This window comes from Mobula birostris, chromosome 31, assembly GCF_030028105.1.
Source record: "Mobula birostris isolate sMobBir1 chromosome 31, sMobBir1.hap1, whole genome shotgun sequence".
NCBI classification, from domain to species: domain Eukaryota; kingdom Metazoa; phylum Chordata; class Chondrichthyes; order Myliobatiformes; family Myliobatidae; genus Mobula; species Mobula birostris.
Genome location: NC_092400.1, coordinates 5,065,382 through 5,090,201, shown reverse-complemented (window position 1 = coordinate 5,090,201; position 24,820 = coordinate 5,065,382). Strand labels below are relative to the sequence as shown.

The 24,820-nt window shown below is 39.8% G+C and overlaps 2 protein-coding genes across 7 annotated transcripts in view; both read right to left on the bottom strand.

Annotated features, from left to right (window-relative positions):
- acads (acyl-CoA dehydrogenase short chain) overlaps positions 1 to 5,373 on the bottom strand; it is a 130,827-nt gene extending 125,454 nt beyond the window's left edge. The window contains exons 1-2 of one of the 6 annotated variants that reach the window (XM_072247647.1): positions 5,301 to 5,355; positions 4,688 to 4,860 (exon numbers count right to left, since the gene is read on the bottom strand). In XM_072247647.1, the coding sequence (XP_072103748.1) occupies positions 4,688 to 4,724 (37 nt within the window). In that variant the 5' untranslated portion in view covers positions 4,725 to 4,860; positions 5,301 to 5,355. Of the gene's footprint in view, positions 1 to 4,687; positions 5,197 to 5,300 lie in introns of those variants that run through there. The other 5 variants (XM_072247645.1, XM_072247642.1, XM_072247643.1 and 2 more) reach the window with 5 other exon arrangements.
- A 7,201-nt stretch (positions 5,374 to 12,574) lies between these two features.
- unc119b (unc-119 lipid binding chaperone B) overlaps positions 12,575 to 24,820 on the bottom strand; it is a 64,246-nt gene continuing 52,000 nt past the window's right edge. The window contains exons 4-5 of the mRNA XM_072247595.1: positions 23,969 to 24,141; positions 12,575 to 18,717 (exon numbers count right to left, since the gene is read on the bottom strand). Of these exons, the coding sequence (XP_072103696.1) occupies positions 18,605 to 18,717; positions 23,969 to 24,141 (286 nt within the window). The 3' untranslated portion in view covers positions 12,575 to 18,604. The remainder of the gene's footprint in view (positions 18,718 to 23,968; positions 24,142 to 24,820) is intronic.

Here is a 24,820-nt window from a genome sequence, read left to right as displayed (position 1 = left end):
TCACCTGTGTTCAATAAATTCATAAGAATGAAAACCCCTCTCTCTATAAAAGATCCAACATTTTGGTAGATTTTCAATAGACCAAACCAAAATGAAGAGAAAAGAACATTCAAGGCAAGTCAGAGAAATGGTAATAGAGAAGCACAAATCTGGGGAAGGGTACAAGGCCATCTCAAAGGTCCTGAACATACCTCGAAGCTCAAAACACTCCATTGTGAGAAAGTGAAAAAAATATGAAACCACAGCCAGACTGCCTAGGTTAGGTTGCCTCTCTAAACTTAGTCGCTGGAGAAGAACACTTGTAAGAGAAGCTACTGTGACACCAACAGTCACTCTGAGTGAGCTACAGAAGTCAGTGGAGATGAAGTTCAAGGCTCCACAAATTCATGGCCTTGCACAAATAGGGTATTTATTGAAGAGTGGCAAGGAAGAAACCTGAATTTTAAAAAAAGTAATCCTTTTCCATAAAGACTTTGTGAAGCATAACTTAGAAGATACTATAAAAGTGTGGAAGAAGATTGGATGAGACCAAAGTGGAACTTTTTGGCCTCAACATTAAGTGGTACGTGTGGGTTAAATCTAATGCTGTGCAACAGCCAGGTAACACCACTGCTACTGTTAAGTATGGTGGAGGTAGTATCATGCTATGGGGATGTTTCTCAGCAGCAGGGACTGGAAACCTGGTCACGATTGATGGGAAGATGAAAGTTAACATCAAGTACAGCAAACAGTTTGGAAGGCTAAAGCTATGTTAGTCTTTATTAAAGAAGGTTTAAGTACAAGAATTAAGTTGTCTAGCTTCAGTTACACCTGGCCCTAGTGAGACCATTTCTGGAGCACTGTGTACATCTGATCTCCCTGGCTAAAGGAGTGCAGGCAAGGTTCAGCAAATTAATTCTGGGCATGTCATACAAAGAGAGATTAAGAATCAGAATTATAATCACTGGCATGTGTCGTGAAATTTGTTAACTTAGCAGCAACAGTTCAATGCAATACATAATATAGAAGAAAAAAGTAATAAATCAATTACAGTATACATATATTGAATAGATTAAAATCATGCAAAAACAGAAATAATATACATTTAAAAAGTGAGGTAGTGTTCGTGGGTTCAATGCCCACTCAGGAATCAGGTGGAAGAGGGGAGGAAGCTGGTCCTGATTTGCTGAGTGTGTGCCTGCAGGCTTCTGTACCCCCTACCTGATGGTAACAATGAGAAAAGGGCATGCCCTGGGTGCTGGGGGTCCTTAGTAACGGATGCTGCCTTTCTAAGACACCACTCCTTGAAGATGTCCAAGGTACTTTGTAGGCTAGTACCCGAAATGGAGCCGACTAAATTTACAACCCTCTGCAGCTTCTTTCAGTCCTGTGCAGTAGCCTCCCCGACCCCGCCCCATACCAGACAGTGATGTATCCTGTCAGAATGCTCTCCACGGTACATCTATAGAAGTTTTTGAGTGACTTTGTTGACATATCAAATCTCTTAAAACTCATAATGAAATATAGTCACTGTCTTGTCTTCTTTATAGCTGCATCGATAAGTTGGGACCAGGTTAGGTCCTCAGAGATCTTGTTGCTGAGGAATTTGAAACTGTTCACTCCCTTCACTTCTGATCCCTCTATGAGGATTGGTGTGTGTTCCTTCGTCTTACCCTTCCTGAAGTCCACATTCATCTCTTTCGCCCTACTGACGTTGAGTGCAAGGTTGTTGTTGGGACACCACTCCACTAGTTGACATACCTCACTCCTGTATGCCCTCTCGTCTCCATTTGAGATTCTACCAATGGTTGTATCATCAACAAATTTATAGATGGTATTTGAGCTATGCCTAGCCACACAGTCATGGGTATAGAGAGAATAGAGCAGTGGGGTAGACACACACCCCTGAAGTGCACCAGTGTTGATCGTCAGTGAGGAGGAGATATTATCACCAATCCACACAGACTGCGGTCTTCTGGTTAGGAAGTCGAAGATCCAATAGCAGAGGGAGGTACGGAGACCCAGGTTCTATATCTTATCAATCAGGATTGTAGGAATAATGGTGTTAAATGCTGAGCTATAGTCGATGAACAGCATCCTGACATAGGTGTTTGTGTTGTCCAGGTGGTCTAAGGCCATGTGAAGAGCCATTGAGATTGCATCTGCCATTGACCTGATACATGCAGAATTTTTATGGAGCATGACAATATATATAATGTCCCTCTTGGCTGGGGAGTCTAGATCCACTACAAGTGATTGGTCATTTAAGACAGAGACAAAAATAACTTTTATAAAATTCAAAGTACTTTAGTCTTTGGAAGTCTTTGCCTAAGACATTCATCTGAGCACACACTATTTCTACCAGCATGTTTCTGCATGTAATCTTCCCAGGAGAGCTCAGATTCCAAGCCCTGGAACACTGAGAGGAGTATAGAAAAAGAAAAATTACCAAAGAGTGCAGCAAAGTGGCACTGAAGTAAGAGCAGCTGAATCTTAATGAATGGCAGGGAAGGTGTAATGGTCAATACTGCTGCTCCCAATATTTTATGTTTCTTTATTTCTTCATATTTAAATTTGTAGAATTCATTTTCTCTTCCCAGAAGTTTATTCCAGAAATCATGGTTAAAAAAAAAGTTAAAACCATAAATTTAGAATGGATTTCGCAATGGGTGGATCCAGGTGAGATATATGATTGGCAGATGTACGAGGAATGAGCAGAAATAGTACAGAGGCAGGGAGATGATAGGCAGAGGCAACAAAGAGCTACAGACAATGGAATCTGGTACGACAGCAAGGCAAAACATTTGGGTGAAACAACCTGGTGGGAGGAGTGTGTGGGTGATCGGTATATAGAGTAGGTGGAGGGGAAAGAAACAGCTGATCTATTTCATTGATCAGCTAAATAACCTGGATCTATTTAGTAAGTGAAGGAATTTCCAATCCCTAGAAGCTCATCTCATAGAATGGAATAACCCATTTTCCTTTTTGTTTAGGGACAACGTTCATGCTCAACCATTGTGGTTCCTTACACTCCAATCACATCACTTGAGAATAACCAAGCAGTACAAGGACAGGAGTGGAAAATGCCATTAGTCTCCTGAAAACTAGACACTTGGCTTTCATTAGTTCAGGACACACTGTAGCAGATGCCCAACAGTTACAGAGACTTCACTATAGTGTACAGAATGTGGTAAACAAAGAATCACAGCCAGTGCTGCAGCATCTGTCATTTTGGGCCGAACCCTTCATCAGGAAGGATCCAGTGAGTCCTGCCAAAGGGTTTCAGTCCAGAATGTCAACTGTACTCTTTTCCTGGTTGCTGCCTGGCCTGCTGAGTTCCTCCATTATTTTGTGTGTGTTGATAAGATTTCCAGCATCTCTTGTCTGCAGCATCTGTGTTTACCAGTACACAGTACCTCTCTCTTAAATAGTACGAACTGCATACGAAATGGGACAGAGGTACAGAGGGAGTGAATGTGCACTATGCCATTTTCAAGCCTGCTGTGGGTGAGAAAAATGGAAAATGGCAAAGTTTCAGAAAACAAAAAAAATGTATCACTCACCTAAGTGAGAAGGGACTAAATCAAGGGAGAAAAGATGTAGTCATGTTAGGAAAGATTTTCCATCTATAACTTTCCACTTCATAGTCCTCCAACTCTCCACAGCCCACCTCTACCTTCTGCCCATGACCCAAAGGGCAGTGCAGACCTATTGCTTGAGCCTGTCCCTTGCTCCACTAAAATTGCTCCTTCCTATTTTGATTCCATCCTTTCTCCCCAGGTCCAGCCTATACCCACATACATCTGTAGCACTTCTGATGTCTCCCACCACTTTGAAAATTTCCATTTTCCTGGTCCTAAATGTCTTTCCTTTACCATGGACATAAACCCTTCCCCACCTCCAACAAAGGCCCTCCACTTTCTCCTTGAACGGAAGCCCAATCAGTGCCCCTCAACCAATACACTCATTTACCTGGCTGAATCTAAACTCACGCTGAACAACTACTTCATTTCCACTCACATCTTATAGATCTGCATGAGCGTGCATGGAGCTAAAGTACTGCTGTCTATTCCATGTATTCCACAAAAAAAAGTATTTCTTTCAGCATTACAAAGGCACATTTTTGGTGCTTTCTGCCTACAGACTCAAACATTTCATTACTTTTGCGGACAGTTTCCAGCCCGCTCTCGGTTTCATATGGTCTATCGTTGGACTCGTCTTTACCCTTCCTAGATGTACCTCAGCCTAGGGGAAACACCAGCCCTTCATTCATCGTGGAGCACTGTAAAATCGTTTTAAGTTTCAAAGAATATATTTATGGCATTAAGGCAAACAACTTCTGGATACATATCATGGGAGCGTAAACATGCCCTGAAGTGAAAACCTTTCTCATAACTTTAATAAAAATTCTCGTGACAGGTTATCCATAGTCTTTACTCTATGTTAGCTATAAACTACGGGGGAAAGAAACCGATATTTCATCTAACTCTTTCGACTGTCAGCCTAGACCTGAAACATTCGCCTTGTTCCTCTTTCCACGGGTATTGTGTGAACTGATGAACGTTTGCTGCTTTAATGTTTTCATTTTAAAGGGCGGGTTCCGTTAGAAGATGTTCACCAATCTCAGCGGCACCTCATTCCACCCTCCCACAGTGTTCGCTGTGCAGCCCTACCCTCCCTTTACAAGTTTACATCTTATCAAACTCACTCGGGGCTCCGACGACTCTCCACAGCAACGAACCCATCCGGCCGGCTTTTGTGTACCCGACTCTGCGTCCTCCCGCCGCTCCGCTTCCGGGCCCGGGCCTCAGCCTCTGCCTCGGCCTCGCGTTCCGCTCCCTTCCAAAAACACGGCCCGCACTCTCACACTCCGAAGAGCTGCTAAGTCCAAAGTTCAAAGTTAAACTTTGAATACACAGAAAATCTAGTATTTTGGCGAGCTGCCGCATTACGTTAACGTCACCTTGGGCTTGGTGTCGCAATGAGTCCGGCAACTTTTAGTGCGAAAGGAAAGTGGCTGTTTGGTGTTATTGTGCATTGCTCTGTCAAGTAACAACCCTGGGGCTGGAGGTGCAAAATGTAAACTAAAACTTTTCTCCACAGAGGGGCAACATTGAAATGTTTTCCTTTAAAGCAGCATTGTGAATGTAAAGAGAAAGCAGGCAAGGGAAAATGAGGAGTGAGACAAAAATAATGCGACAGACACATTCAGGTACTGTAATACTATTGGAGCTAGGGCGTAAGAAATTGGAGCAGGTGGAGATGAAATTTTTACAAACTTATGTACTAAATATGAGATTTAAAAAACTGAAAGTACTCACCGATTCCAACATTTTGCCACGTTAATTCTCCATCCATTTCCCACTGACCTATCTGTGGTCTCTGACAAATGCTATTAAAAAAAGCTGAATTCAAGCTTTAGATACATCAACCCATCGTCGGCTGGGCGCATTGCAGCCACCCAGACTCAACATCAAATTCATGACCTTCAGGTAACACAAGATTTCCGTGCACGTCCGGTTCCACCTGTACTGTGGATATCCACCTGAACTATGGATATAGTTTAATTGACTTAAAGGTCTGTGCCGTTCTATGCTTTTCCTCTCCATCAGCATAGGCTGATTTGCTGGGTATTTCCTACAGATCTTTATTTTACAGTTTTTACTCGATCCTTTATTTTCTGTTCCTCAAACTGCCCTCATTACCTATCAACCAGATGCCTTAGGTTGTACTTATCAGCAGAGCACCAGAACCTCATCCAATATCTCCTTTTGATCCATCAATTCCATCCCACCAACTCTGCAACGTAAAATGTTTTCTCACATTCACAGTTCTGATGAAGAGTCTTCTAAACAATTAACTCTACCTTTTCTTTCCACAGATCCTGTCAGACCTGCTAAGGTGTTTCCAGCATCTTGTTTTATGATAGGACCAATTGTAAGCCACAAGTCTGCAACACCATTCATTGAAAGATCCTGGCTGAATTTCTACCTGCATATCATTTGCCAGACCCATCCCCCTTTGTAACACTCGCAAAACACTGGAGGGACTCTGCTCTTCAGGCAGCATCTATGGAGGAAAATGAACGATTGACATTCAGGCCGAGACCAGATTTCCAGTCTCTATTGTGTTTCTGTCCTCCTTTTCTCTCCATTTCCCCCTCTGACTAGAAAGGATGGTAAGATTAATTTTAATGTATTTTAGGAAATAAATTTATTAGATTTTATAATTAAATTGTTAATCTCAATTACAAGACCATGCAAAACATAAAAAGAATGGAAGGAAATGGGACAACTTTCAATAATCTTTCTTTTGTGGGTCTTTCTGATGGAACAGCTATGGTCTGTAGCTGATGGTGGTGAACCATTTCCTTGAACTGTTGCATTGTTTCTAGTGAGGTTACTGTAGGTGCCCACCCCCCCCACAACATTGCTGCTGGATTGCAAATTTCAAGAATAAGATCCAATAACAATGCTCCTACCCAGCCAGTATATCATGGATTATTTTGAGAAACAATTTTTCAGTAATAGTCTTCCTTTGCCAATGGGAGTATCTTCAACAGTAAAATATTTAAATCTGGCTTATTTAATGTTCCATTCCACCACCCACCCACCCCTTGCCTTTTTGCTATATTGTATTGTGGCATACATTTGCCTCACCACATACTCTGTTCGTTTCCTACCTTTCCTTTTTGAACCCTAGTTCCACATCATTATGCTGTATTGATTGGGTTGGGGAAAAAGAGGTTTATGCTCCCATGGACCTGCTACTGACATCCTGGTAGATGGTAGAGTCACCAATTCAGGCTGTATTTGGTTCAATTCATTCAAGGACTCAGGTCCAGAAGGGGTACCTGGCCAAGTACTGAAGATCCGTTTTGTTCAGTTGACTGGAGTCTCAACTTTAACCTCCTGCATTGGCAGTCTGATACCCAACTGCTTCGAACAGGCTTCAATTATACTGGTGCCCAAAAAGAATGTGGTAGCCTGGATTAATGAATATCTTCCAGCAGCACCTACATCCACTGTGAAGTGCTTTAAGAGGCTGGTGATGAAGCACGTCAACTCTTGCCTGCAAAGCGACTTGGAGCCGCTCCGGTTTGCCTAACATCACAGCAGGTCAACAGCAGATACCATTTCATTGTTTTTTGACTCAACCCTGGAACATCTGGACAGTGAAGATGCATATATCAGGATACACTTCATTGACTACAGCTTGGCATTGAAATGAATGGCAACATTGCATTTGCCAACCGTACCACCAACTCAAGCTGCAAGTTATCTTTTAGGGAATTCTGCACAAGGGCTCAATTCTCTTTGCACATGATTTCTGAATTTTCTCCCCATTTAGAAAATAATCTACAACTTTACTCCAAAGAAAGTGCATGACCATACACGTCCCTGCACTACATTCCATTTGCCACTTCTTCGCCCATTCTCCTAACCTGTTTAGGTCCTTTTGCAGACTCCCTGCCTCCTACTCCTCCACCTATCTTCATATCATCTGCAAACACTATCATTTCCATTATCCAAATAATTGACATATAATGTAAAAGCAGCAGTCCCAACACCAACCCCTGCAGAACATTACTAGTCACGGGCAGCCCATCAGAAGTAGTTTCCTTTATTCCCACTCTTCGCTTCCTGCCAATCAGCCAATGATCTATCCATGACAGTGCCTTTCCTGTAGTACCATGGGCTTTTATTTTGTTTAGCAATGCCATGTGTGACACCTGGTCAAAGGCCTTCTGAAAATCCAATTAAACATCCACTGACTTTCCTTTGTCTATCCTGCCTGTTGTTTCCTTAGAGGGCACAGGTTTAAGCTAATGAGTAAAATTTAGTCATAGTCATACTTTATTAATCCCAGGGGAAATTGGTTTTCGTTACAGTTGCTCCATAGATAATAAATAGTAATAGAACCATAAATAGTTAAATAGTAATATGTAAATTATGCCAGTAAATTATGAAATAAGTCCAGGACCAGCCTATTGGCTCAGGATGTCTGACCCTCCAAGGGAGGAGTTGTAAAGTTTGATGGCCACAGGCAGGAATGACTTCCTATAACGCTCAGTGCTGCATCTCGGTGGAATTAGTCTCTGGCTGAATGTACTCCTGTGCCCACCCAGTACATTATGTAGTGGATGGGAGACATTGTCCAAGATGGCATGCAACTTAGACAGCATCCTCTTTTCAGACACCACCCTCAGAGAGTCCAGTTCCATCCCCACAACATCACTGGCCTTACGAATGAATTTGTTGATTCAGTTGGTGTCTGCCACCCTCAACCTGCTGCCCAGCACACAACAGCAAACATGATAGCACTGGCCACCACAGACTCGTAGAACATCCTCAGCATCATCCGGCAGATATTAAAGGACCTCAGTCTCCTCAGGAAATAGAGACAGCTCTGACCCTTCTTGTAGACAGCCTCAGTGTTCTTTGACCAGTCCAGTTTATTGTCAATTCGTATCCCCAAGTATTTGTAATCCTCCACCACGTCCACACTGACCCCCTGGATGGAAACAGGGGTCACCGGTACCTTAGCTCTCTTCAGGTCTACCACCAGCTCCTTGGTCTTTAGAGGGATACAAGGTAAATTTCTTCTCTTTCCTTACCCCACCCACAAACAAGTTGTAAGCTGGTAGGTACTCTTTGCCTGACTAATTAGTGGAAGCAGATACACTCACCTCATTTAAGCAGCAACTGAATGAACACATGGATCTTTAAGGTAATACAGACCTGGACCAAATGCTGGTAAATGGGATTTGTATAGCTGGAAATGTTGTTTGTGATTGCCACAGTATACTGAGCTGAAAGGCATGTTTCTGTGTTGTATGTCTCTATGTCACAGATCCAAATGTCCAGTGGTGTTTGTACTATTCTTCAGTTCCATTCAAACTTCTGTTGTATGGCTGACAGCAATTTACTTCTCTGCCTGAAAAATACTGGAAGAGCTGTGTATCAACAAATTGTATGAGCAGACTGCAAAGTAGGAAGGATTGCATACACACTGCTGTCAATGCACACAGTGGAATGACTAGCTAAACAGACACTCAGATCCATTGAGCTAACATAAATCGTGGCTTTCAATGCATAGAATAAAATGAGATTAATGTAATCGGGTGCTTGACAGACCATGTAAATTATCTAGGCTAAAAGGCCTATTTCCATGATGTACAATTCTATGATAATGCTCAGCCAAAGTGCACATCAAGCACTTGACCAAAATAGCCCATTTAAAGTGTGGTGGGAAACAATAACCTCCAAGAGGACCACAACCTTGTTGTAGTTTTGAGCCTTGTGTGCCTCAATCATACAAAAAGCTATGTTGGCTGGAGTTAGGGTCTTGTGCGTTGGTTCTTGGTCGGGTCATCTATGCCAAACAGGTCCAAGGGTAGAGGCTGGACTAAGAGTGATCCAGGTTCGGGGGTTCAGCTCAGGGCTAAGAACCGTTACTGGTCAAAAAAAGGCTTATGGAAACAGCAATGAAGAATTCTCAGTTGTATTCCTGAGTCTCCACCTGGGATTTGCCTGATTGACAGTAATAAAAACAGAGTAAACTACAGTTGCATGAGCAAGTACTGTACTTGGTTTTCTACATTAATTGCTCACTCATAAAATGCAGTCTGATCTTCACTCAAGTCACAATAATAGACAAACACAATCTGACTAAACTAATAACACAAACAATTGTACTACTTCTTGTCAATACTGAGTACCCCACTTAAACATTCAGTCTAGGTTCAAAAAGGTATGTGAATCTCTGGGGTAATGCCTTCTACAAAAGCGATTTGGAGTCGGGTGTTCCAATCAATGAGATGAAATTGGAGGTGCGGGTTGTAGAGGTGCCCCGCCCTATAAAAGACACAAAGAGTCAGGTTACTGACAGAGCCTCTTCTCAAGGAAGATCTGTTTATGCTTCGATCAAAACAACATTCAGAGGACCTTAGAAAAATTGTAAAGATGCATGAAACTCGAAAAGGCTACAATAGCATTTCTAAAGACTTGAGTGTTAAGTCCACAGTAAGAGAAATTGTCTACAAATGGAAGAAATTCAGTACTGTTACTGCTCTCCCTAGGAGAGAGTGTCCTGCAGAAACCACATCAAGAGCACAATATGTAATGCTGAAGGTGAAAAAGAACCCAAGGGTAACAGCAAAAGACCTGCAGAAATCTCTAGAACTAGCTAAAGTCTCTACTCATGTGCCCACTGTAAGAAAAGCACTGAACAAGAATGGAAGGACACCACTGCTCTCCCAAACAAAATATTGCTGCATGTCTCAAGTTTGCAAAAGACCACCTGGATTTCCATAATACTGCTGGGACAATGTTCTGTGGACATACGAGACAAAATTTGAACTTTATGGAAGAAATGCACACCACTATGTTCGGAAGAAAAAGGATACTGCACACTGAAACCAAAACCTCATTCCAACTGTGAAGCCTGATGGAAGGAGCATCATGGTTTGGGGCTGCTTTGCTGCCTCAGAGTCTGGATAGCTTGCAATCATTAAGGGAATTCAAAATTGTATCAAGACATTTTACAGGAGAATGTCAGGGTAGCGGTCCATCACCTGAAGCTTAATGGAAGTTGGATGATGCACCAAGAGAATGATCCAAAAGACAAGAAAATCAACAACAGAATGGTTTAGAAGAAAATGTATTTTAGGATAGCCAAGTCAGAATCTAGACCTTAACCCAATTGAAATGAAGGCTGTTCATGTAAAGTATCCCAGAAATATTGATGAACTGAAACAGTTTCGTATAGAGGAATGGTCTAAAATTCTTCCTGACCATTGTGCAAGTCTGATCAGCAGCTACAGGAAACGCTTGGTAGAGGTTATTGCCACCATTTATTAAATACAAGGGTTCACATACCTTTTCCGGCCTGGACTGTGAATGATTGAACAATGCACTCAATAAAGACATGAAAAGTACAATTATTTGTGTGTTATTAGCTTAGGCAGATTGCATTTGTCTTTAATTGTGACTTAGATAAAGATCAGACCACATTTTTTAAATAATTAATGTGGAAAACCAGATAATTGCAAAGGGTGCACAAACTTTTTCTTGCAACTGTACTGGCACAATAAAGGAAGCCCTAAACACTGCCAAGATCAAGACAGAAATGGAGGGCGTTCATTGCTACCCTAAACGCCAGCAATGTAACAGGCAGATAATGGAAACAATAAACCACCCATTTCAACACCACAGTTAGCCACTTGTACAATTTGTCTGTGAATACTTTACAATGAATCATTGATTTCCAGCCCTGTTTTGATATTTCAACCATTTACATACAAAAGCAGCGTCATCATAAAAGCAGCAATTGTCTCTGCTATAAGAAATTGTCATTTTTGCCCATCTTGCATAGTGGTACAATTTTCCTTGCTAGAGATACCAAAGAAGTGTTATAAATGATATGACTAAGGCCCTTTTGGGTGGTGTCAGTGCTAAGATTGTCAGGCAGAACCACAGTTCCATCACATTTAATTGTGAAACTATCTCAGTGTCCGATTGAAAGTTTGTTAAAAATACCATTAACTACCATTAGAGCAGTCAAATAATGGTCAGTGATCCATTAGGTCTCACCATCACCATCCTCTATTCCTTAGGAGAGACTGGGCATGGTGAGATGACAAGATGCTGGGGAGGGGAGTGGGCGAGATAATTTACGCTAAGGGAACACAAAAAAAATTGCAATCAGTGCAAAGGCAGAACTATCCTCAGATGTTATGATAATGGTCAGATAGATTTGCCTTCCACTTTTTAAAGCAATTCATCTTGAAGTGGAATAATGCAATACAAAAGAAATATGTCCTATGTCAGAATGAGGTTGCAGAATTTCACAGGTGATATGGGTTTTAAGAGGACACATCTATGGCAGAGAATTGGTCCACTTATTAAACAGCAGTTTATTGATGTCCAGGATTTGATTCTGGGGCATAGGATCTAGTATTGTTACAAGAATGCCCATCACATTCCCTGAAGGGTATAAATTTTGACCATGTTTGTTGCTGCTGCAGTGCTAATGAAACTTAATTCTTGCCAGTGTAAATTATGACACACCTTCCATGTCTGATTGTGGACGATCAATAAATTCCATTGAGGATATAATTTGGGTTTTAGTTCTGCAAGATTAATGACAAGGGTTTTGCTCAGAACATTGCTGTTAAATTAAAACATTGATTCCTCATCACTATTGAGACACACATTGTTTTGACCCTCTTACACGATAGTTTGGATCTTATCAAGTCTTCCATTCTGTGGTGGATAAGATACAATGGATTTGCAGAGATGTGATTGAAGTGTTTTTAATGTCCGGAGCCAGTGATGTTCATCGTTGTTGACTTTAGTACTCCATTAATACAACAGGTGCTAGAATTTACTGGTGTAGCAGCTATCTTACAGGAGGGCAGCAGCCTGCAGAGAAGCAAAGGCAGAACAGCTCTCCAGAGAGCCCTTACTCCTGCACCCCAAATGGGTAAAAAAGTTTTGCAGATGTTAGTTATGTCACTCACATGGTTTTTGTCTGAAGGAGTAGTAAGATGTTCAGGGCTCCAAAGGCTAGCATCACAATTAGCAAATGCAAATTTGAAAATCAAAAATCTTTATTACTATTCTGTTGTGACAAAATAACATTTTATACAAACAAGCCACCTATCACTTTAAAACATGAAAAATTGTTGACAGGGTGTTACAAAATACAGTTCAACGTTCTAATGCAATTACAAAGCATCCAGTCACAGATATGAATGTATGCATTTTACATTTGCTGTGAAAATATTAAACAAATTGCTGTTCAAAAATATAGAATTTACTCAGTGACATTTATTACCTTTCATAAAAGCCCCCAAAATACATTTCACATCACCATTTCAATTTGGTACCAATATGGAATGGGCAAAGTTTTGATGAAACAGTGAAACAATGAAAAAGTAAACTGTGTAAGAGTGAAACACCAAAAATATTACAGATAGATTTGTATGCAAATACAAGAACCATTACACCATCACCAAGAAAAATTAACAAACTGCTATATTTTGCATGCATTTCCAATTCGTTTCAGTATCTGAGCTTTGTTCAGATGAGCATTTTAGTTTTTAAGAAGTATTTTTGGAAATAGCTTATGAAAAAATACTTGAGCTTTCAAATTTATGTATAGTTTGAAGACCTTGAATTTCATTGCAGAGAATCCAGATCAATGAGTGATAAATACAATGGCTTTAACTCATGTAAGTTGGTACAATCAATCGCATCCAAATTCTGTCAGCAAACGCCAAGGGACGGGAACTTCACAGTAGAGACTTTTGGTACAATAGAAACTTCAACAGAGAAACAACAACACTTAATGTACCCCTATTTATTCAGAAGACAATGAACACCGAGTCAGCAATGAAAATACAGTTCAGTAACACTAATAGTCACATCCAGGCATCCACAGATACATTTGACTATACTTAAGAAATCCAGTCATTTGTTGGTCTTTAACAGAGTTATTGGTTTTCAGAATAGAAAGTAAAACAAATAATCTGGTTTCAATTCCTCCATTGCATTTCAACCCTAGAGCCACAGAGACAGAAGTTGGGAAACATAACATGAAGACTAAGTCACGATCCAAATGTTCAGACACTTAAGGTAATTTACATGATTACATATCAGATGGACTTTTCTTGCCAATGAGAAAGTAATCTTAGTATTTTTTTCCTCAATCAGGACTTCAGTTTTATTAGTTTCTGCAATTTCTAAAGCAACGTAGGAAAGCTTATGCAATACATTAATATAAATGGAAGGCTAGATGCCAGGTTATATTTTCCGTGGTGGATATTAGATTAAAAAGGAAACCAATATGGGAAAAGTATTAAGTTCTAGATGTTAACACATTTAATGGAATGTTTTAGTGTAATCCAAAGGATTACTGTTTTCTATTTTGCTTCCATTATTCACCCAATTAATATTCCTAGTAGAACTATGCAGCTCAACTTGTTTAGGCTTTTGAGGAGTTCAGGAATCACAGCCTGTAAACTGCAAACAAAGTTTCCATATTTACATAATAGTAATTGGTCCAAGGGATTAGTACATTGCAAGTATCACCACCTCTTTTCCAGTTTCTCAAGAGTAAAAATTACAAAGCTTTCCTATTGTAAATAAAACAATTAATAGTTTTTTTAGGCCACAATATGGCTCCAAATGAAAAGCAATGTGAAACATCAAGTCTCTTATTAATAAAAGAACTCTAATAATCAACTGAAGACAAAAATCTACCGCAATGTGGAACAAAAAATTTTTTTCTGGGATAGAGTGAAAAATATGTAAAGGGACCTGGGGAGAAAGAAATACAGCAATGGACTGCAATATCATACCTGTAAAACAATGACATTTTTTTAAAGACAAATGCTGTTAACTAATGGCAACCTACACACAGAAAGATAACATTCATTTACTAACAGCTGAAAAAAATTGATTACTACTGTCCCTGCTATAATTTCACTTGCGGTTGACCATACAATTGTAATTTAAAATTCATAAATACAGACCTTCAAATTAAAGCAACTCTGGCATTTTCAGCTTTCTCTTTAAGAACATGGCGGGTAAAGAAAGCTGACCCAGTGGGGGATCCACTAACTTATGGTGGGATTTGAAGGTGGCAAGTGGCACCAATTGAAGTACTTTAACATCGAAAAAAATACACAAACTTAAGGTGAAAGGGATAACATTGGAACAGAATTTGTAGTAGGAACTTGGCAGAACTAAACAGAAGAACCCAACCCTCCACATTGAAAATCAGAATACATTGTGCATCAATTCACATCAAACTTGTATTTGTAGGTTAAATTGAGCAAGACGAGCAAAACAGACTACAAACTGATGAAAGACTTTTAGGAAGCATGTCAAATACTTCCAAATGAAGACCTCTGGACTCTGATCTCTCTTGATGGTGACAGTTTGCTGACAATTCTCGAGTCAGGGAACTCTAGAATAAAAATGCTTCAGACTGACTGTAACATCAAAACAGTGACTGCCTGTCTTGGTTTTCACTGTGGAAGGAGTGATATCTGTCTCGAGAGTGAGAGGTGAGAACGCGCACCTGTGTGATGTCGAAATGTTGGAATGAACAGTTAGTTTCTGATGTACTGTAGACCATGCTTTCTCTTTGGGGGCTTTGCTGTTGTTTGCATAGTGGTTGTGGAAGGGGGGTGGAGGGAGGGTTGATGCTGCTCGTGCATGGAGGGATATACAGGTATTTGAGGGTTCTTACATTTTTTTCTGTCATTCTTTTTGGGGATCTTTTTCTTCTGTTTTGAGGATGTCTGCAGAGAGTGAGAATTTCAGATTGTATATTGTATACATTCTCCGATATTAAATGCAACCTTTGAACCATTGAAATGTACAATTGCAACCGCAAAAGTATCAGATAGTGGCATTTCAATTTTTCATAAATGTTTCAAAATTTAAATTACGTTGGCAGCTAACTGAAAAGGGGCGAGAGGTGCTGATACTATAGGTATACATTTAATATTATACAAAGCAACTAATAGTAAAAACAAAAAAAAACTGCTTATACACTTGCTCTGATTTGTGGCAGTGCCAGCTAACAGCTTAGAAATACAAACAATATCCATAAATTTTCGTGCCATAAGTAGATCAGAAATCAGAACAGTTAAAAGCACAAAAAGGTGCAGAACTACCAAAGAACACCAGCTGACAGAATAATAAGGTTCTTGATAAATTACATGTAATAGATTTACTGTGATTCCTTGCTTGTCTAGTACATCAAAAGGCATGACTGAACAAAAATTAACTCATAACCTCTACCCAAATCTATTACCAGATGTAAACACATTTACCCTCATAGTAATGTTAGTCTGTGCTCAGAAACTATGTAAGTGTAGATTCACACAAGCCATGAGATCCAAGTTTCCATTGGCCAGTGAAAACAACCAAATCAATAACAAAAGTTCATCTGCCAATTCCTACAAAGGAAGTCTTATTTCCTTTAGCTCCCTCTCTATCTATCAAAAAAAGTAACCAGCTAACTTCACCATGTCCTATTTTAGACCCTGGGTTCATCAGTTTCAATCAAACACATTCAAGCTCTTCCCTAATGGTTTCTTTATCAGTGGTGTTTGCTAGATCTTTGGACAATTTTCTTTTGCTGAAAACTATGGTGAAAAGATAGCAAGAGAAAAATAGAAACAGCCATAAACACAAGAGATCTGCAGATGCTGGAAATCCAGAGCATCGCACAAAATGCTGGTGGTACTCAGCAGGTCAGGCAGCATCTATGGATGGGAATAAACAGTCGACATTTTGGGATACAACCCTTCATTAGTAGTGGAAATGAAGGGGAAAAAGCCAGAAAAAGAAAATGATGGGGGCGGAGGTGGAGGAGAGGGTAAAGAGTAGCTGAGTATTAGAAATAGTAAAACAGATTAGGGAAGAACACTTGAAAATTAAAACTGAAATTTAATCAACACTTTGCCAAGATTTGTGGAATTCCAAGCACCTAATATATCTAAAGGAACTTACATTTTGCCTCAAGGGACATCAGCCATTGCAATTCTTGCTGTGCTTACATTTTTTTAAAAAGCAGGTGCTAATGGCATTGATGCATACTAGCATGGAAGTAACAGAAAAAAAGTCTCAAGGAAACTATCAATGCAATGGTGGAAGATTATAATATTCAACTATTGATAACATTCAATCACACAGAGAAAGTTCTTCACATCACAATTTAAACTAAAAATGTTTTTAAATTACCAAGAAATAATTAACCATTCCATCTCTACTTTGACTTTTCAATGACTTGATGATAAACTAATTCTGGTAAAGATACTGATAGCAGCATTGCACTATCAGCATGTTCCGAGATCAATCAGGTATGAAACAATTTTCCTAATACCCTTAACAAATACTCCTGTGCCCACTAGTGACAAGGTATCATCTAAATTTTAAAGTGTGCACAGACCAAATGCAAGCAACATATTTTAACTAAGTCAAATCTTTGACTCAACTGTCATTATCAATTCCAAGCAGCTTCTTTCATCTATGACTATAAAACGGAGACAATATCAGATTTTTCTGTGTTCAGATTGATACCAGTGCAAAGATGCTGGTAATAGACTTTTCTGGAATTTGCAGTCTGAAATTTAAATCAGAAGTGGAATTCCTGTAAAGTCTGTGATTAGTTCTGAGACCCCACAGGTTTAAACTCACAGCTGCTTTTTACTACTAGCCAAGCCATAAAAGATTTAGCAGCAATCAAAAAGGTATTGTTATAGGATGCAAACTATAAAATTAACAATTGGTCTCAAGTTTTAGACATATACTAAAAATATACAAAATGGTGTGCCAGAGATAGCTTTTATGATTGAAAGCAGACAGAAATTAAATATGAATGATTTCAGTTTCATCTAACTTATGCCTTTAACATAATCACTTCCAACACTGGTAAATACATTCAAGTCATGTCAATGGAATTAAATGGAAATCAGTCACACTGGCTAAATTAAAGAGCAAATTTTAGCTCATCTTGACCTTCTTTGTATCCTCTATAACCAACTTTTCTGACTTGTGAGCTACGCTACAGGACATCACGGAATTATATCAGTGTTTTCCAAGATATATAGGAAATTAAAACTAATAAATATTATAGTTCTGTTTCAAAACTTCAAACTTTAATCTACAATTGAGATAGTATTTTCATATGTCAACTACAGGAAAGTCATTTTTATTTTGCTGGTTGAAGATTGTAACAATGTGAGAAAACAAGGAAATTAAATAAAACCACGAACCTTCAGTGGCCCACAATAGTTTCTACTATCATAAAACTATTTCTCAGTAATGCTCTAAATAGCTTTCAATGGTGCTTGTTTTGTTACTCACATTCAACAATTAATATGAAAAAGTACTCAGACTTAGAAAGGATCAGATCCTTAAAGTAGAAGATAAACAATGTCTGAACTAGAAACCAGGAGAACCACATTTTTAAGATTCTTTCCCCCCTCAATGTAAAAATAAACAATTTTGCAAGTCTTTTCATTTAATTGTTTGAGAAGACTTAAACTCCAGCTGGTGATAAATATGTAACATTCAATGTAGATATTCAAGTTCAGCCTTGGATACTTACTGCTCCATGGAAGATTTGAAGTACTGCAATGTGGTCACAAAGTAAATGGATTTTGTTTTTTTTTTAGAAAAATGTGCACTGTAACAGAAAGTGGCTCAGCAGCCTGCAACCATTTTTGTTTAAATGGGGAATTATTTGAACCACTAATCAAACTCCCTCTTATTCGAACATAGTTCAAGGCCATGTTCAAACTCAGTGGCATTAATCTTTGACTATAAATACAGAAAAATATATGTACTTCTCTTATGAGGAATCTTTCATCACAACTAGGCATTCATTTTAGGATATAGTAAACAATACATACATCGAGGGATGGAATTTCCAACTGAATCACCTTTATAAACTTAACCAAACGATTTCCTTCTGGTACAGAATGCATAGAAATGATAAAAGGTAATTCATTCACCCAGCCAAAAAGCCAACCTCTTCGTTATCAGTGCAAGCTTAGACCGAATGGGTGGTGTTGCAGAAATATAAATTGTGCACAGATTCACTACTGTCCTCCATTGTATGCATAATCTGCCTTGTTGTGCATGATCAGCTTGCTGTCCACAAAGTAAAAACTGTCAGACCGTGTATCATAAGGATTGTCCACCATCTCTTGGACTGCAAAGAAAGAGAAAGCAAGTGTTGGTAATGTAATAAAAGCTCACTGAAAACTTAAAAGTGAAATGTTTAGTGTTTTGAACAATTTAGAAAGTAAATTCATTTAAAAAATTAGGCATTTTGCTCCTTCCTATTGGTGCTATGCCATGTTTGGGCAGCAGGCTAGTTCAATTGTCTCACAGCTCCAGCAGTCAAGAGTACAGTTCAGACCTTGGGTGCCATTTTTGGAATTTGCACCTTTTCCCTGTGCCAACATGACTTCCCTAGGGTTATTATGTTTCCTTCCACTTCCCAAAGATTAATTGACTATAGTAAACTGCCCCCAGTGTGACTGAGCAGTAGGAAACTCAGGAGTTATTGATGGGCATTAGACCATAAGATGTAGGAGCAGAATCAGGCCATTTGGCCCATTGGAGTCTGCTTCACCATTTCATCGTGGCTGATCCCATTTTCCTCTCAGGTCCAATCTCCTGTCTTCCCTCTGTATCCTTTCATGCCCTGACCAATCAAGGGCTGTGCGAGAGAATAACTTATGGGGGAATGAGACTGATGGGCTTGTCAGAAAACCCATGTAGACACAATGGTGTCCTCCCATGTCACAGAGAAAATGTTTTAACTTACTTATTCACACTAATAGATTTCCATGATGCTTGTATGAGATCTGCTGAACCAATAAGAGATTATTGTGCTCTGCTACTGTACTGGTCCAGTAGAATACCCAACGTAACAAAAATGGCTGGAGCTTAAAGGTCAAATTTAATTTTCAATCATATTTAAAATTTTTCAAGAAATGCTCCAAATAATTATACCAGCTTTAGAAATCCATTGAAAATAAATTTTGCATCTATTAAGGATATCATGGTAAATATTCCAAAACTCATGAGGATAATATTCCTGGAGTTATTTCAGTAGCAAAATTTGCAAATGGAGTTATGCTAATTAGTTTTGTTCTTTAACAGACTACGTGCAATCTCTGCAAAGGAACTTCACCAAAAAAATCTGGTTAACCACAGGCAAAAAGTTCCAATAGTATTATTTCAAAATAGGAAGCTTGCATGATTGTACAACTACTTTGATTGCATAATCTCTCCTACAATTCCAACGGCCAAAACTACACTAATTGCTTGAATCTGTACATATAAACTGTTCTAGCAAACTATTTGGTCCAGTCTTGCCATTTGGAAAATAATAATTCTGCCAAAATAAAATACAGCTGTAAACCTACTGAACTTCTGAAATTTCATGGAAATTAATGTTAGTCACAGACTCAAAAGCTCACTTCATAATGTCTGAGAGGAGATAATATGTTGGGGAGCTCAAGTATTTCATGAAATGACACAAATCCAATTTCAGTAACTACAATGGGCTGTGCCTTCTATCACAGGGAAAGTTATCATTGTCATAAACCCTCAATTTTCTTCCAGTGGCCAAAGTTCTCCCCAAATCACAAAGTGGATTCCAATTTCATAGCAGCACGATGGACATGATTTTCACCACATTCTAACTCCAAGAAAAATGCAAAGACCAGCAAAGGCAACGACAGAAAGCCTTTTTCTTTTTTCTTTTAAAAAAAAGTCACTAAGCTTTGTTTTCATTAAGAGGGCACTGGAGCAAACTTGTGATCATAATAGACCCAATCTCAGCGTGGATTGAAATCAAGCACCAATGAAACATCACCTTGACACTTTCATTCTTTTTTGTCACAATACAGTACCACAACTTGGCTCCAACAAGGTTTTTGGATTGGTGGCAAGGAAGTGACCAATGGCAGATCCTCTTCAGATCCCAGGTCATTTCAACTTCAGTTACCAAGCTTATTCACTTATGGCGTCATACAGTAATACAGCATGGATACAGGTTCTTCAGCCCTCCGAGTCCATGCTGACCAGGTACCAACCAGCTGGTCCCCATTTCATGTGTTCAGCATTCATCCCTCCAAGTCGAACCCCTTCATGTACTTATAGTGCTTCTCAAGTGACTGCATTGTATCCATCTCAATCACTTCCTTGGACAGCTTGTTCCATATACTTCGTACCCTTTCCATGAAAAAGTTACCCTCCAGGTCCCTTTTAAATATATCCCCTTCCACCCTAAACCTATGCCCCTAATATTAAGACTCTCAAACCTTGGGTGACGATAAAACAAAAACACCCAACCCTGCACACAACTGATATTCAAACACTTTCTAGAAAATTGAGATAAATCTGGTTAATCAACAATTTTGCTTTTAGAAATTTAGGCAGCACAGTAGCAAAGCAGTTAGCATAATGCTATTATAGCACTAATGGGCTGGGTTAAATTCCGCTGCCGCTTCTGTGTTCTCCTCGTGACTGCAGGGGTTTCTCTGGGTGCTTCAGTTTCCTCTAAAACTCCAAAGATGCCTGGGTTAGTAGGTTAATTAGTCACAAGGCTGTAACGGGGTGGTGCAGACTCACTGGGCCAGAAGGGCCTGTTACCGAGCAGTATCTCTAAATCTATCTTGCTGGCAAGTGTGCAGTCTCTGGTGAATAAAATTGAAGATCTCAGAGCCAGGGTGCTGAGTCAGAGGGAAATTAGGACTGCATGTGTCCTTTGTTTCATGGAATCCTGGTTAACCCCTTCTGTACCAGATGCACTGATTCAGATCAACGGGTTTACTATACACCGTCAAGATAGATCTATAGTCTCTCAAAAGCAGAGGTGGAGGAGTATGCCTCATGATCAACTTTTCCTGGTGCACAAGTATACCTGTGCTGTCCCAGTTCTATTCATCAGACCTGGAATATCTAGCAGTTAAGTGCCGTCCTTTTTACCTACCACGGGAATTCTCTGGGCTCATTTTGGTAGAGGTATACATTCCACCTCAGGCCAATGTCAAGCAGGCTTTAGATGATCTGAGCAATGGGATCAACATGCACGAAACAGCGCATCCTAATGCCTTCACCATCGTTTTGGGAGATTTTAACCAGGCCAATCTGAAAAAAAATCGCTAAGCAATTACCATTAACAGATCACTTGCAATACCAAAGGAAAAAACACACTGGACTATTGCTACACCACCATCAAGAATGCCTACCATGCTATTCCACGCCCTCACTTCGGGAAGTCTGATCACCTAGCTGTACTTCTACTCCCTGAATGTCAGCAGAGACTGAAGACTGCAGCACCAGTAGTGAGGACAAGAAGCATGGACAAGGGAAGCACAGGAACGCCTACAGGACTGCTTTGAATTGCTGGACTGGACTGGACTGTATTCAGGGATTCATCTTTGAACCTGGATGAGTATACTGCGGTAGTTACCGACTTCATTAAAACCTGTGTGGATGAGAGTGTGAAAGCTGTGGACGAACCAGGAGGTATGTCGTCTGCTGAAGGCTAGATCTGTGGCATTCATGTCCGGCCTGTACCAGAAAACCAGGTATGATTTGCGGAGGGCTATTTCAAGGGTGAAGAGACAATTTCGAACGAGGTTGGAAGTGACATCGGATGCACGGCAACTATGGCAAGACATTACTTCCTACAAAGTGAAACCCAATAGCATGAATGGCAACAATGCTTCACTACCAGATGAACTCAATGCCTTCTATGCTGCTTTGAAAGGGAAAACACAACTACAGCTGTGAAGATCCCTGCTGCACCTAATGACCCTGTGATTGGTCTCAGAGGCCGATGTTAATTGTCTTTAAAGAGAGTGAACCACCGCAAGGCAGAAGGTCCCATTGGAGTACCTGGTAAGGCTCTGAAAACCTGTATCAACCAACTAGCGGGAGTATTCAAGGACATTTTCAACCTCTCGCTGCTACGGTCAGAAGTTCCCACTTGCTTCAAAAAGACAACAATCATACCAGTGCCAAAGAAGAATAATGTGGGCTGCCTTAACGACTATCACCCGGTAGCACTCACATTGACAGTGATGAAATACTTTGAGAGGTTGATCATGACTAGACTGAACTCCTGCCTCAGCAAGGACCTAGACCCACTGCAATTTGCCTATCGCCACAATAGATCAGTGGCAGACACAATCTCAGTGGCTCTCCATATGGCTTTAGACCACCTGGACAACACAAACACCTATGTCAGGATGCTGTTCATCATCTATAGCTCAGCATTTAATAGCATCATTCCCACAATCCTGATTGAGAAGTTGCAGAACCTGGGACTCTGTACCTCCCGCTTCAAATGGATCCTCGACTTCCTAACTGGAAGACCACAGTCCGTGCGGATTGGTGATAACACATCCTCTTTGCTGATGATCAACACTGGCGCACCTCAGGGGTGTGTGCTTAGCCCACTGCTCTACTTTCTATATACACATGACTGTGTGGCTAGGCATAGCTCAAGTACCATCTATAAATCTGCTGCTGATACACCCATTATTGGTAGAACCTCAGGTGGTGACAAGAGGGAGTACAGGAGTGAGACATGCCAACTCGTAGAGTGGTGCCACAGCAACAACCTGGCACTCAACTTCAGTAAGACGAAAGAGCTGATCATGGACTTCAGGAAGGGTAAGACGAAGGAATACATACCAATCCTCATATAGGGATCAGAAGTGGAGAAAGTGAGCAGTTTCAAGTTCCTGGGTGTCAAGATCTCTGAGAATCTAACCTGGTTCCAACATATTGATGCAGTTATAAAGAAGGCAAGACAGCAGCTATACAGCTATACTTCATTAGGAGTTTTAAAAGATTTGGCATGTCAACAAATACACTCAAAAATTTCTATAGTTGTACCATGGAGAGCATTCTGACAGGCTGCATCACTGTCTGGTATGGGGGGGCGGGGGGAGGCTACTGCACAGGACTGAGAGAAGCTGCAGAAGGTTGTAAATCTAGTCAGCTCCATCTTGGGTACAAGCCAACAAAGTACCCAGGAAATCCTCAGGGAGCAGTGTCTCAGTAAGGCAACGTCCATTAAGGACATCCAGCACCCAGGGCATGCCCTTTTCTCACTTTTACCATCAGGTAGGAGGTAAGGAAGCCTGAAGGCATACACTCAGCGATTCAGGAACAGCTTCTTCTCTTTTGCCATCTGACTCCTAAACGGACATTGAAACCTTGGACACTACCTCACTTTTTACAAAAAAAATACACGTTTTTAAAATCTATTTAATATACGTATACCATTATTTATTTATCATTATAATTTTTTCATTTATTATTATTTTTAATTTTTCTTCTATATTATGCATTGCATTGAACCGTTACTGCTAAATTAACAAATTTTATGTCACATGCCGGTGATTCTGATTGTAAAAACTAAAAATACATACTAATTTCTTCAGAAAGTTGAGGGAATTCGTATATGTGCTCGCACGTATTTCTGCTGTTAGGAATACAGAATCCAAAGTCAAAATCAAAACTCTTCAACAGCTTCTCCCTGAAGTAATGTCTTTCAATCATTCTGAAACTATTCACAGGCTTGTCTCCAACTGTAAATTCTACCCTGTAAAAGAAAAAGGGTAAAAATAGAATACATAAAATAAAATAGACATGTAAACCAAGTTGTACATTCATTTTGTTTTGATTACAAATGATATTTTTCAATAAATTTGTTCAATTATAGTAAATCTGCCAGAACTAATCATGCTTCTTAATTAAGTTTCAATAGGCTGTATGAGAGTGAAAACAAATCTGAAAAACATCACCCTTTACTTCAAAGCAAAAATCTAATGTTGCCATGGAAACAATAAGATCATTTTGAAACTAAGGTCTTTGAATATTCAGTCCTATTTAATCTATATCTTAAGAATCAGGTGCAACTAAAATTCAAAGTCACAAAGTAAAATTTATTATCAAGGTACATAGGGCACAATTAGAAAATCTAGTGAACAAGTAAACTGTAAACAGCAAAATGAATGGCTTTGTGCTTCTGCCTAGTAAAGAGGGTTGATGGTTGTTGGGGGAGAAGAGTGGCATTATCCTTGATCCCCATAATAATTCACAAATAAAGAGCAGCATCTGGCAAGTGCATGGCCTGTGGTTTAATGTTCATCAGTCAGATTTGATTATGAATTTTGAGCAGCACATGGGAAAAGAGCTGAACATCTTGTTGGATTAATGGTGCAGTCTGTGTTGAGCAATACAGCATCCCCAGCACATCACTATCTTGCAAAGTTCTACAT